Source organism: Rhineura floridana, chromosome 2 (assembly GCF_030035675.1).
Source record: "Rhineura floridana isolate rRhiFlo1 chromosome 2, rRhiFlo1.hap2, whole genome shotgun sequence".
Taxonomy (NCBI): Eukaryota; Metazoa; Chordata; class Lepidosauria; order Squamata; family Rhineuridae; genus Rhineura; species Rhineura floridana.
The window spans coordinates 152,731,555-152,746,673 of NC_084481.1; the positions used below are offsets into that span (position 1 = coordinate 152,731,555).

At 43.7% G+C, this 15,119-nt stretch overlaps 1 protein-coding gene across 1 annotated transcript in view; it reads right to left on the reverse strand.

Annotated features, from left to right (window-relative positions):
• ALX4 (ALX homeobox 4) overlaps window positions 1-15,119 on the reverse strand; it is an 88,523-nt gene that overhangs the window by 19,155 nt on the left and 54,249 nt on the right. The window contains exon 2 of the mRNA XM_061610826.1: window positions 9,093-9,403. Coding sequence (XP_061466810.1) covers window positions 9,093-9,403 — 311 coding nt within the window. The remainder of the gene's footprint in view (window positions 1-9,092; window positions 9,404-15,119) is intronic.

Sequence of the window (15,119 nt, forward strand, 5' to 3'; positions counted from 1 at the left end):
GATCATTCCACAGTTCAGGACATGTTACAGGAAGCCGATTTTGACTGAACATCAGGAAAAACTTCCTAACTGTTAGAGCAGTATGACAATGGAACCAATTACCTAGGGAGGTGGTGGGCTCTCCAACACTGGAGGCATTCAAGAGGTGGCTGGACAGCTACCTTTCAGGTATGCTTTAACTTAGATTCCTGCATTGAGTAGAGGGCTGGACTAGAGAGCCTTATAAGCCCCTTCCAACTCTACTATTCTATGATTCTATGATCCCTAGTAACAAGTATATCATTACATTGTTGTGATATCATCCTGTTGTGTCCTTTCCTGCTTCCACCTTTATCAGTAGTTACAGAAAAACATCACAAATATTTGTTCAACATGTCACAGGAGTTTAGCAGGAACTCAGAAAGCCTTTTTGTCATGGGCCAGACTAGATGATATGACAGAGATATCATGACTGGATAAGCCATCTCTTTAATTTTTGTAATAAGCAGGTTTGGTGGGCTGACTTCGATTGGTATTGGGAGGAGAAGGGTTTAGCCAAGGTGTGAGGAACCTTTGGCCTTTCAGATGTTTATTTATTTATTTCATTTATTTATTTAAGAAGTTTATATCCCGCTTCAGTTCCAAAGAATTCTAAGCGGCAAAAACAATAACATGATATAAGCACCTTATACAATATACAGTATATAAAATCAATTATCTCTCACATTATAAATTAAACGCTAACCGAAATAAAAAGGTCTTAACTTGGCGGCAAAAACTAGTCAAAGAAGGGGAAAAACGAATTTCCTGCGGAAGAGAATTCCAAAGGGTTGGAGCTACCACTGAAAAAGATTTGTTCCTAATGCCAATCCGATGAATTTGTGAGAAAGGAGGAATATTAAGGCCGGGGTCTAATGAAGATCTTAGAGGACGAGTAGGCTCATAAAATGAAATACAATTAGATAGATAGATAGGGCCTGAACCAGATAACGCTCTAAACGTTAACATCAAAATCTTAAACTGGACTCGATAAGGGATTGGGAGCCAGTGTAGCTGTTTTAGAAGCGGAGTGGTGTGGACTCGCCAGCCCGCTCCTGTTAGCATCCTGGCGGCTGCTCTTTGGACTAATTTTAATTGACTGAGTGTTTTGAAAGGAAGTCCTGTGTAAAGCGAATTACAATAGTCCAGCTTAGACGTAACCAAGGCATGGGTAACCGCGGTCAGGTCAGAAAGCTCCAGAAAAGGGCGCAATTGGCGGACAAGTTTTAGACGGGCCAAGGCGCTTCTGGACGTTGCTAAGACATGGGCCTCCAAAGTCAAAGCCGAATCCAGGAGGACACCCAGACTACGGACCTGGGTCTTTAAAGGGAGTAAAGTTCCATCTAATAACGGTACATTCCCTATTTCCAATTTGGTTCGGTCCCCAATCACCAGTACCTCTGTTTTATCTGGGTTCAGTTTCAGTTTGTTCTGCGTCATCCAGATCTTAACTGCTGTTAGACATTTATTTAAAGGGAGAATGGCATCTCTCATATCCGGAGGGAAGGAAAAGTAAAGCTGGGTGTCATCAGCATATTGGTGAAATCGCATTCCAAAACTCCGGATAATCCCACCCAGCGGCTTCATGTAAATATTAAACAGCATCGGTGAAAGCACCGAGCCTTGTGGTACTCCGCATGACAACGGCCAGGGGTTAGAGCTAAAGTCCCCAAACAGTACTCTCTGTGATCTGCCCTCCAAGAAAGAGGCGAGCCACTGAAAAACAGCGCCTCGTAAACCCATCTCAGAGAGGCGTCCCAAGAGAATATCATGGTCAATCGTGTCAAACGCTGCGGAAAGATCAAGAAGGACTAACAGAGACATTCTCCCCCTGTCCAATTCCCTCCGAAGATCATCCACTAAGGCCACCAATACGGTCTCAGTTCCATGACCCGGCCTAAATCCAGACTGAGATGAGTCATAGTAATCTGTCAGATCCAGAAAACTCTGGAGCTGAGAGGCCACAACTCTCTCAATAATCTTACTTAAAAAAGGTAAGTTGGACACAGGGCGAAAATTGTCCAAGCAAGAAGGGTTCAAAGAAGGCTTTTTAAATAAGGGAATGATAATTGCTTCCTTTAGGCTTCCTGGGAGGCGGCCTTGCTGGAGGGAAGCATTAATCACCTCGCAGATCTGATTTGCAAGTCCCTTCCTGGACTGTTTTATAATCCATGAGGGGCATGGATCCAATAAACACGTGGTGGGTCTCATCCCTTCCAGGAGATTGTCTATATCAGCAGGGAGGACAAGCTGAAAAAAGTCTAAAGTGGAGGAACAAACAGTCACCTTAGTCGGGGGCATAACATCAGTTAAAGTGTTATTAGAGTCAAGATTAGAATGAATCTGGGTAATTTTAGTACTAAAATATGTGGCTAGTTCTTGACAACGGGAAGCTGAATATTCAAAATTCGATTTATGTTGGTCTTGGTTAAGTAAATTCTTAACCACCCGGAAGAGTTCTTTAGGTCGGTTGTCAGCAGACAAGATGGCAGCCGAGAAAAAGGCTTTTTGTGACGTTAGTCTAGATGTCATATAATACTTCAAAAAATTCCTAGCTTGAAGTTGGTCAGAAAGGCTCCGAGTCTTTAGCCATCGGCGCTCTAAGCCTCTATAAGTCCGTTTCATATCTGCTAATTCCTTGGAAAACCATGGGGCAACTTTAGAACGAGAATGAGTGAGTGGACGTAGAGGGGCAATAGCATCTATGGTCCTGGACATTGTATCATTCCAAGAATCGACTAAGTCGACAATAGAGTCACTGGTTCGAGGAACAGATAATTTTTCAATAGTAGATAGGAAGACGGTTGGGTTTAATAATCTTTTTGGGCGAATCATTTTTAAAGGCTTCTTTTCTTTGACAGGAGTATGTAATGGTGGTATTTTGAATTTAATCAAATAGTGATCTGTCCAAAGTAATGGACGAATAGATAGATCACTAATTGCGGAATCCTCTGTGTCAGAGCCAGTATAGAAAACAAGATCAAGAGTATGGCCAGCTCTATGTGTAGGTTTGTTAATTAATTGAGATAATCCCAAAGTGGTCATAGTCGTCACAAAATCACGAGCCGTTCCATATAAAGAGGAATTAATATGGATGTTAAAGTCTCCCAATATTAACAATTTAGGGGACACCAGCATTAATTCTAATATTAAATCTGATAGCTCTTGCAAGGTGGTCATAGAGCAACATGGGGAGCGATAGATCAATAAGATTACCAAGCCATCCTGACTACCAGATTTTAAACTAAGGGCTTCAAATCCAGACAGAGATGGGAACGGTATTCTAGTCAGGGAGATAGTCCCTCTATATATAATTGCTACTCCACCTCCAGGGGCTCCTAGCCTGGGTTGATGTAAAGCCAAGAAGCTAGGTGGGCAAAGGCTAAACAAGTTCACTCCACCAGCTTCATCTAACCAGGTTTCAGTAATGCATAGTAAATCAGCTTGTTCATCCAAAATAAGATTTTGGATAATCGCAGATTTCCTATTTACAGATCTTGCATTAAGAAGCAGGATCTTAGATCCAAATAAATTAATTGGGGAAAGAGTCTGTCTCTCTTTTTGAGCTGATTGTGCGGGAGTTATTAAATAACGGTATGCTCTGTCCTCCTTGTGGCGATCATATGGTGTCGACTGATTATAGTTCCCTCTGCCTGATATCGTGAAAATAGGGTTTCTATCAAGGATGCTTCAGATGTTGCTGAACTACAACTCCTATCAGCCCCAGCAAGCATGGCCAAGGGCCAGTGATGATGGGAGCTGTAGTTCAGCAACATCTGGAGGGCCAAAGGTTCCCCACACCCTGGTGTAGTCCTGTTGCCTGTGCCATTTGCCAAAGAAAATTACCCCTCCTTCCACAGCTCCAAAAGTTAAGGAAAACTTAGAAGTGCCACTTACAACATATACTTTCCTTAAACGTTTAGATAAATGGAAGAGCTATTTATAAAAGCCTACAGTGACAACAACTATATGGTGTGTTAGAAGATCTACTACTACAGTACTAAATACACATGCACTATTTATGCTGTAAATAGGAAGAGTAGTAAAAGCAAATTTTGGGACAAGGGGATACATTGATTCTTGGGCTAGCCCAAGATGTTTGCTCTCTGAGGCAAATGGCAGGATGATACTCCCCTCCATTCCACATACAGAAGCTGACTGGACTAGTTGACAGTTATTTCAACACTAGGGGCCGGGCCCCACACCTGATGGGAGCAGGGTAGCTTAAGGAGCACAGGGCAAGCAACATGGCACATGCACATGTAGCCCTCTTCTCGAGGGGGCTCAGGAGGAATAGCAATAGGGCTGCTACTGCTTCCCCACCCCCACCCCATCTTAATGGTGGCTACTTGAGGTGGCTGTGGCAGTAGGACTGGCCCTGGCTGTTTCTGTGACTACTTCAGGAAACCACATTTCTATACTTCTCATTAATTAATCAATCCAGAATCACTATAGTTGATTACTACTAGCTTTGACTTTAGAATTGTGGATTATTATCTTTTATATTATTAATTAATTAATTAATTAATTAATTAAATTTATTTCCCACCCTTCCTCCCAAAGGGAGTCCTGTGGTTCATCCATAACAAAGCAAGCCCCAAACTCCCTGGGTCTCAAATCCAAGTCCTGTCTCCTACACACAGCCGTAATAATTAAGGAAACCCTCATGCTCAGATCTTAGGGTTCACTCACACAATTGTCTCATATTGTGGTAACCATGGTTTTCAATAGGACAATGCTGACTTTCAGGCACATGGTCATGGACTAAGATGGTCATGTGGCTGCAATTAGTGCACCTGATCAAGGTGTAGTGCCATAAAAAGCCACAGTTGTGATCAAGTGTAAAATGTTATGCACCCCAAGACCTGCATGGCTAAAACTCTGTATGATATGAATGAAAAATATGGCTGCCACAGTATCATATGAAAGCACAGATGGCTGGAAAGATTTTGTGGCCTGAGGCAGAAAATCCAAATGATGGTGAAAATATAACAATTAAAAATATGATGTTTTGATGCCCTTTAATGGTACATCAAAACTTGCCATATAAGATGGACTATCTACAACCCGCCTAGAGGTGGGATTGGCCCTGAGTGAATGGGCTCTTGAATTATATTACAGAACTTCACAAATGGGACCTGTAATAAAATGTGGAGTGCTCTCCTGTTCAGCGTGCCAGCCAGCCAGCCATGCCCTTTTCCAGACTACTCTGTTCCTTCACCTTGGTTTTCCATCCTGCTCCATCCTGCCCCACCTGTCAGTCAGCATTCCGTGGCCACCAGCTCACTGAGTATGCTCAATTCTCTTTGGCCTATTTTTGGGCATCCCCCAAGGGTTTTCCTAAGATTTTTTTTTTTACTTCTGCAAACCTTGCAGAAAGGTTTCTCCCAAACCTGCTGATGCCTTCCTCTTGTGCATAGGTGGTGTAATTTTGTCTACATAAGGATGCACACTTGGAGAATGTATTTGCAATTTGTATGAAACTTGGATAGAAATTGGTTGTATTGATTTTAGGAGGGGTTAAATCCAGGATCCTGCTTTGGGGTCTGTGCCTCTATACAGCTGTATGTCAGGGCCCCTTTCAGACTCCCCTTTGCCGTTCATCCCTAGTATCCACCAAGCTTGCGGTAGCACCCACGCACCCACCCACGTGCCTCACTTGAGTTGTCTCTTTCTCATGATCCCCGTCTCTTGCTCATCCTCTCCACAGCCTCCCTCTCCCACGCAACCTCCTGTCTTCCTTGTTTGTTTCACTCCCCGCATAAGTCTTCCTTATTTCTTATGAAGGGCCATGAGCCTTTCTCTCAACAGCTTCTTGAATGTAGGAACAGAGCCAGAATTCATCTTTACGCACTGAAACTGGACACCATTTTATCAGTGGCCTGGAATGGGGAATTGGAGCCTGGGATGAGAGAGCTGAATAACTTGAGCTTGTTTTCATTTCATGTTTAATTTCCTGCAGACTTAGCTCAGCCTTTCCGTTTCTTCCACCAGCCTCCCAGGGTTTTATGGGAGAAAAGGGATCAAGATATATCATTTCTTGCTTTGCTTTTTGTTTTTTTTCTTCACCCAGGCGGTGATTTTGCTGCAGCAGTTTTGACATTCCCACCTTGCTTTCAGGACCCTGCCACATGACAGGGTCACCAATGGAAAAGATTTTCATTAACAAGAGAGCGCTCAGGGGATGAACGAACTTTTCTTGGCACTCAACTCGGCGGAAGGAGGCAAGTTAGCAAGTTAAGCAACATGCTGCCAAAAAGAAAGAGCCAATTGGGGAAAAGCAACTGTGAGTGGATACATGCATGTGATGCTGAAACCCTTCTCTGTGTAGCAAATACATGAGGACTTGGACACTGACTGGTAGCCACTCTCTAGGGTGTCTGATAGAGGCCTGTTGCACTGCCTGCCAGCAAGACCATTTAACTAGAGATATTGAAGATTATACTTGGGGCCTTCTGCATACAGTGCACGTGCTCTATCATTGAGCATTGCCCTTTCCTTAAAGGACCTGAAACTGTGTGTGAATGGATGTGTATGGTGGCTGCCATTTTTTACTGCCATTCAAGGCTGCTGTTACACTGCACTTTATTCTGTTATTCTGACAATTTCTTACCTGGTAATTTGCACATTTTATTTGATCTTTCACACGACATAAAAACTAGTTCCGAAAATCTAGTGGAATTTATTATTTATTTGATTATTTGATTTATATCCCACCCTTCCTCCCAGTAGGAGTCCAAATCTAGTGGAAGTTTAGTGCTCATTTCTGTGATAAATTATTCCAGAAATAATCCATTTGCAAACTTGGGAACCTGGAAAATCACAGGAGTTTTGCGCTGGCTGCAGCAATGCATTCCCGCCATTTAAGCACACATGAATTTTTTTTTTTTTGCCTGACAAAAATTGTACCAGTATTTCGGCGTAGCTGCAGGGAGCAGCTTGCCCTTCCTCCTTTTCCCCCACACCCCCGTGTCCAGACAAATAATTTGTGCAGTGAATTATGGGGGAACTACAGTGCATGTGTGCATAAAGGGTGAAGGATGAAAACAAGATGTTGTTCACTGCAGCAGTGTGAAAGACATCTGTGCAAAACGCCAGCATATCAGTCAAAAAAGCCATGGCTCCTTAACCAACAGGTACTGCAGTGTGAAAGGAATGTTAGAAATCAGCACAGAAGTGTTACCATTTTAATCCGCAAAACTGACACAATAAACTGTATCTGAGAAAGCTGCCCAAATCATCTTAAGCATTCAGGTTATAGCAGGCCCATTCCACATAACAGAGGGCAGTAAATCTGGGCTTGCTACTGATTGTACAGGTGACAGTCGCACCTTGACTGCTGATGAGCATACCCATATGTTTTATGTTTGTCTCATTCACCCATTACATTATTAGGTGTATGCTTATTTAAGATGCAGGAGTGGTGTTTGTGGTGGGGCAGAGCCACAGGGCTGCCCTTCTAATATCTGCATCACTGATGCTTACCTGGATAGGGCAGGATGAGGCCGAGTTTGGAGTTGGAAGGGTGCACTAGCAGAAACACTAGATTGGTGGAGGCGCTCCTCCCAGTGCACCTGCACAGTCCTGACCTCACTGCATTCCCACCTCAGCCCTGTCAACATAAGCAGCAGCTATGCCAATGTCAGGAGGGTGGCTATGTGGCTCCGCCTCACCTTACAGGTCATGACTGCTTAGATGCACACCTAAAATGTAAGATATGATGGACTGCCTTCAAGTCGATCCCGACTTATGGCGACCCTATGAATAGAGTTTTCATGGTAAGCGGTATTCAGAGGGGGTTTACCATTGCCTCCCTCTGAGGCTAGTCCTCCCCAGCTGGCGAAGGCCTGCTCAGCTTGCCACAGCTGCACAAGCCAGCCCCTTCCTTGTGTGCAACTGCCAGCTCGGGGGCAACTGGGCTCCTTGGGACTATGCAGCTTGCCCACAGCTGCACAGGTGGCAGGGTGCATAACCCCTGAGCCACTCACTGTGGGGGTGATCTTTAGCTGGCCCTTGACACCCAGGAGACACGAGCGGGGATTTGAACTCACAGACTCTGGATTCCCAGCCAGGTTCTCCTCCCCACTGTGCTATACAAGCTGTCATAAGATGTGAAGCAGCCTGCTAACTCATATATAATCTGAACCTCATGTATAGGAAGCCACCTTATATTAAGTCAGAGCATTAGTCCAAGTAACTCAGCTAGGCTGCTCCTACCATGAGGCAGCTACCTCAAGCAGCAGATATGGGAAGCTACAGCAGCTACCCCATTTCTCCTAAGCCCCCTAAGCTAGCCTGTTGTCTGCAGGTATGGTAGAGGACATTGTTCCATCACCAGTGTCTAAGTAAGATTCACCTGCCAATCTGGCTGGATTCTGTATGTGGAATGTGAGGGAATGCACGGGCAGCAGGGCTAGCCCTTTAGTTCAGTATTGTTTCTGCTGACCAGCAGTAGGATTTCAGACAGGGGACCTTCCTATTTTTAACTAGAGGTGCCAGGAACTGAAACGTGAACCTTCTGCATGTAAAGCATGTGTTCTGCCACTAAGCTATGGTTCTGCCACTAAGCTCTTGGCAGCTTTTTTCAACACCGTGGACTATCTGCTTTTACTGGATTGCTTGGAGGTGAGTGGGAGATGCCTGCGAAGTTACTTTGGTCATTTCTTAATTGATCAATCCCAGGAAGTGTGGCTGGAATGCACAAAATCCATCCAGTCTTTGATTTGCCCCCAAGTTGCCTTGTGACTTGTTGCTGCTTTTGCTTAATGATCTATTTCAAACTGCTGGGAGAGATCATCCGGTGGTTTAGTACAATTAGGAGAGCCATGGCACAATGTCTATTTGTTTCTCTTTTTCCACCAACCCAGGAACTGCAGTCTATCTGGTAACTGGTTGAGATCAAGGAGCGAGACAGGAATTAGAAGAAAAAAAATGTGCGGATAATCTCAACATCAAGATTTTCAGAAAATTCCATCCCTATCTAGGATACGATAAAAAGCAGTAAACATAAAAAATTGAGAAAATGCTGGCTTTCTGGTTTCTCTGAACCTGTCTCGCTAAGTTTCACTTCTTACCTGAACTCGGGCCTCCGTGAGGTCTGTCCTCATGGCTAACTGCTCTCTGGCATAGACATCTGGGTAGTGGGTCTTCTGGAAGACCTTTTCCAGCTCTTCCAGCTGATAGCTGGTGAAGGTGGTGCGGTTCCGCCTCTTCTTGCCCTTGTTGCTCTCTGAGTCAGTCTTGTCCATCGGGCTGGGCATGTTGCTACTTGCCCTCTCTTGGGATACCTTCACTCCAGTTTCTTTCACGTTGAGGTAACTGCCATCCATCCCAGCAGGATCTGAGCCTGGCTGTAGCTCAGCTTCTCCCAGGGAACTTTCTTTTGCTGTGTATGTGGTGGTGGTGGGGAAACGGGACCGGAAAGGAAAGAAAGAAAACATAAAGCTGTGAATAAAATGAGTTGATCTACGCTGGATTTACACCAGTGGGGAAAGGAAGAAGGTACACAGAGGGAAGGTTGAGATGCGCAGATAAGGAGTTAAGGAGAAAGAGGTGAGTCAGGAGGAAGAAGGGGAGAGGATGGAAGCGAGAAAGACAGGGCCATTTGGCTTACGCCATTTATGAAAGGCAGAGGAAGCAGCTGGAAACCTATAAAATAAATAAAAGGAGACTGTTTTAACGACTTAAGGAAGATTAGCTTTAGATTCCATGCTGGCAGGGATTAGAATTTATCGTGCTAGTTCTGCTATGATTTCCTGTACTGAAGAAGATTACTTCAGGGTGCATAACCAACAATAAGAGGGATATTGTATACATTATATATACTTCCAAAGTGTTCCACTAATTATAGAATATATATTCCATATTTGATTTTGGAAAGGCAGTCACATTGCACAGCACTATCTTATTCACATGGCCTAAGTGTGAGGGAGTAGAGGAACATCCAAACTGCTCAAATATAAAGGAAATGATCCTCTTTCACTTACATACATGTTGTTGTTATGTGCCTTCACGTCAACTACGACTTATGGCGACCCTATGAATCAGCAACCTCCAGTAGCATCTGTCGTGAACAACCCTGTTCAGATCTTGTAAGATCAGGTCTGTGGCTTCCTTTACAGAATCAATCCATCTCTTGTTTGGCCTTCCTCTTTTTCTACTTCCTTGTTTTTCCCAGCATTATTGTCTTTTCTAGTCAATCAGGTCTTCTCATGATGTGTCCAAAGTAGGATAACCTCAGTTTCATCATTTTAGCTTCTAGTCATAGTTCTGGTTTAATTTGTTCTAACACCCAGTTATTTGTCTTTTTCACAGTCCATGGTATGTGCAAAGCTCTCCTCCAACACCACATTTCAAATGAGTTGATTTTTTTCTTATCCCCTTTTTTCACTGTCCCTCTGCCCTCATTTGGTTGTGTCCCTTCTTTGAAGAAGCAATTTATCATTACATATCCTACTAGTGGGAACTTGCTGCAACAAGATGTCGCAGTATATCACCCCCCACTACCTAAGACTAGTGTTCCTTTGCAGGGCTCTAGCCAGCCTGGAACAACATAGTATCAACACCATAACATATATAGTTGGGGGAAGATGTCACAGAATGTGCAAAGTGCATTTTGGGGATGGAGAGCTTTAATTCATGTTAGAGTTCTGAACGAGGAATAGTGATGTATTTCACATTAATGTTCCTGTTGTAAACATATTATTTAAAGTTAGTCCTATTGATTTTTATGGAGTTCAACTTTCAAGTAAGCAGGATTACAGCTTCCATTTAATTTCCAGTTTATGACCTAGTTATAATATGTATGTGAAAACTACCTTCCTTTCAAGCAACTACAGGGGTCTAACAATGGGGTGATAGACTGGTAGAGCCAAGCTACTTGTCTGGAGGGGTGTGTGCTTGTTCCCTCTTCTCTCTCTGGTATTATCCATAGAGCAGGAGCTGAGCATTATTTAGGACTCTTGAAGAGGTAGAGGCAGGCGGCCCTAGGATATATAGCGCCCTGGATGAGAAGTACCTTTGACACACACCCCAATCAGCTCTGCAGAGCCACCCAGAGGGTTTATGGGGCCTGGTGCAGGTGTGATGTTGGGGGCCCTGCTACTGTCCCCTACAAGGACCCATGCATATTCGTATGTGAGAATTCTTGCCTGCAACTCCTCCGTGCCCTGGGATCAAGCAGAGTGTTATGAGCATGGGGATTGGGATGGATGATTCCTGCGGGTCCCCTTTCCAGCCTCTGATCTGGAATCCTGTGCCTTGGAATGAGGAACTCTCTGCTGGTCAAATGAGTCTTTTGTTAACCAAACAGATTGGCCAGGTAAGATAATGGGCCGATCAGTTGCCTAGCAATGGTGAATGGGCCAGGGAGACCCTTTTGTCATTTAAATTCTTTGGGAGAGCATCCCCCCCCTCCTGGAGCTGTGCAGAGGCTGGTAGTTTTTAGTGTGTGTCTAGAGAATTGCTGGGAACTGGAAGGCAGGCAGAGAGAGACTGGCTCTCTGCACCATGGCCTTTGGTGTGCCTCTTGCAACCCAGATGGAAAAGCTGGATATTGGACTGCTGATGCATTGAACCCCCTCCGTCCTTGAGCTCAGGTTGGAATGTGTGTAAATAAATAAACCGTATTTCATAAAGACACCGCAGTCTCCGCTGACCTTCTTCCCAAAGGAAACCAAACCCTGGATGAGCGCAGGGACCTCTGTGCTTCATTTTTTCTTACAAGGGGACAAGGGAATAGGGATTGGGTTGTGCTTCTCCTGAATACCTCCTCTAAATTCCAAACCATCTGGCAGAGCTACTTCTGCTTCCTGGGGCTCAGTCTCACAGGTCTTCTGGCTGTGGCCTGCTGCTGGCCTTCTCCACTACCCACTCAGGAAAGTTTCCTCCATTAAGGCCTGGCCTCATACTACTCCTGTACCTTTCACTGTGGTAAGTGCCACAGAAAATTTATCTCCAGTGGCACTTTGCTTGGAAATCTGAGGTAGCGTTCACTCACTCCATTAATTTTTATGTAGCGCAAATGGCATCAAAGTGGACACTGAAAAGAAACATACTTTAAAGCTAATTGAAGGAAAATCGTTTCTGTAGTTAGTACCTGTAGAATCTTTTTTTTAAAAAAGGTTACAAACACTTTTTTTTTTGCAAACTGCAGACAGTACATTAACTGCAGACACAGTCACTGAGCTCAGCTTGCCACCCCCCTCAGCTAGCTAGGTGCCCCAGGTAACCACCCAGCTCATCCACTCCTAAGGCTGTCCCTGGGAGGTTTCAAAAATGGAGAAGGAAAAATATATTTCTTCCTTTCCACCATCCTGAACATTCTCCTGCTGTGCTATACAAGGGCAAACCCTAACCTGAGCATTGATGCTATATGGGGGATGGAGTGTTTTTAGGAAGTATTAAATACGAAATATGAACGTTTTCCTTGCTGGCCCTCTTGAAACCTCACATAGTAATATGGGAAGGAAAGACCCTGTCTACACTATATTAAAAAAAGATAATTTTTTTACACAAAGAAGTCAGTCATTAACAATAAAAAACAAAACAACAATAGTCAAGGTACGAAAATATAGAATCTGTATATTTTCAATTGTTAGAAAAGTTCATGTTTAATATCAATTGCCATTTCATTCTAATAGGTCTTTCCATAATTCAATGCTTTTCTGTGGTGCCCGCGTCCTGGTTGTTATCATTGGGACCTGCCACTCAAAAGTTATGGTGACACAATAAGGAACCTGTTAGAAATCCCCTTGCCCACCCTATAATCCTGCAATAGCATCTGTTGTGAACCACCCTCTTCAGATCTTGTAACTTCAGGTCTGTGGCTTCCTTTATGGAATCAATCCAACTCTTGTTTGGCCTTCCTCTTTTTCTACTCCCTTCTCTTTTTCCCAGCATTATTGTCTTTTCTAGTGAATCCTGTCTTCTCATGATGTGTCCAAAGTATGATAACCTCAGTTTCATCATTTTAGCTTCTAGTGATAGTTCTGGTTTAATTTGTTCTAACACCCAGTTATTTGTCTTTTTCGCAGTCCATGGTATCCGCAAAGCTCTCCTCCAATGCCACATTTCAACTGAGATTATTTTTCTCTTACCCACTTTTTTCACTGTCCAACTTTCACATCCATACACAGAGATCGGGAATACCATCCTATTGTTATTGAAACTCTTCAGGAGAGCCCCCCCCCTTCCTGAGGCCAAGGAGAGGCTGGTGTTTTGAGCAGAGTCTAAAGAAAGGCTGGCAACTGGAGGCAGGCAAAGAGGCTGGCACCCTGCACCATGGCTTTAGGGAGCCTCCTGTAAGCCTAATGAAAAAGCAATATATTGGACTGCTGATGCTTTGGACCCGTCCATCTTAAGCTCAGGTTGGAATCAGTGTAAATAAATAAACAACCATATTTCATGAAGACACCACAGTCTCCACTGACCTTCTTTCCAAGAAAACCCAACCCCTGGGTGAGCACAGGAACCCCTGGGAATCTCTCACTGCTCTGAAATTGGGGTGGCACACAACAATATAAACGTCAACTTGCAAAAATTGGTCTATGTGCTTCAGCTTTATAAAGTGTATGTAACTGTGGAATGTCTCACATTTGTTGAGCAGACAGTGGATACTGGATGTTTTGGTAAAGTTTGCTTTGCGGTCTGTCCAGGAGACAGGAAGCAGAGTGTCAGGAAACTGAAAATGATGAAAAGTCTTAAACAGAAAATATATCAAAACCATTGGAAAGATGGCAACTTCACTAATCATAATGTAAAGGAGCCCATGAAAGTAATGATACCCAAGGTTCAAAGAACCATCTAATTAGTTCTTAAGGGAACTTTCCATGTAATTCTAAGCATGTTTAGACAGAAGTAAGCCCCGCTGTGTTCAGTAGGTCTTACTCGCAGATAAGAGTATATAGGAATGGTGTTAGATTTGTTTTATTGCATGACAAACTACTTTGGAAGCTGAGGAGCATTCAAAAACACTTTGCAATATGGCATGGGAATGAACTGTTCAAAGAAAATAAATGTGTGTGTGTGCGCATGCAAACGTGTGTGTAAAATGTTACATAGGAAAGCACTTTACAGTTATTGCATTCATCCTTGGCATCAACTCTGTGGGGTAGGCCACTATTATTCCTATTTTTCAGATGGAGGCCTCGTCCAGTTTGCCCAAGGACATATAATGAACCAGTGATGGAGACAGAAACAAAACAATTCCAAATGAAAGTCTTAATCTTAAGCCACTGGATCCTGAGAGCACTTCAAGCTCCACTAGAAACAATGGGACTTACTTCCAAGTAAACATGCATAGGATTGGGCTTAGCTGTTATTCCACCCCTCCCAATTACACAAAAACAAAGCAGATTTGCTGATATGTGCAGGTATGACTATTTACTTGTTTCATTTATATCTCTCCTTTCATCCAAGTTGCTCAGGAGGTGTACAAGTAGGGTTGCCAGATTCAGGGCCTGAGACTGATCCTGTATCTTTAGGAGAAGAGGTCAGCCAAGTGCAGGTGTTCATGCAACACTGTAATGGGAAAAACCACAAGGTGGAATTCTCCCTCTCCCCTCCACAACTTTTAAAGATACAGAAGATGTCTTGGAGGCCGGGCCTGGCAACCAAGAAGTCTTCTGTATCTTTAAAAGTCTTCTGGTCCTTTCTTGTTTGCAGGCAAAATTTGGCTATTTTAAAAAAAATTGGTGACTTTAGAATGCACTCCTGATTCTTATTTCTTTAGCTGCAGCTTGAAGTTTCCCACACCTGACATCATATATGACGTCAGGCCCAGGAAAGATGGGCAAGGTTTGCCCCAAAGGGCTGGCAGGCCAATCTTTGATGCCTGGCAGACCTAATTAAGCCCGCAGGCCAGAAGTCCCCCCCCCCGTGCTAGCTACTACACCATGCACTGATCAAGCGCTCTGTGAAGGAAGGAGTAATATATTTGTATATTGTTGGTGAGAATCTTTCCCTCTATTTCCAGTGTTCAGGCTGTGAGTATCATTGCTTATGTAGCCAAAACAGCAGCACCCATGCACAACAGGGAGGTATCAGCAGGTTTGGGAGAACCATGAGGCATGCAGCAGTGCAAAAAAAAAACAAAAATCTTT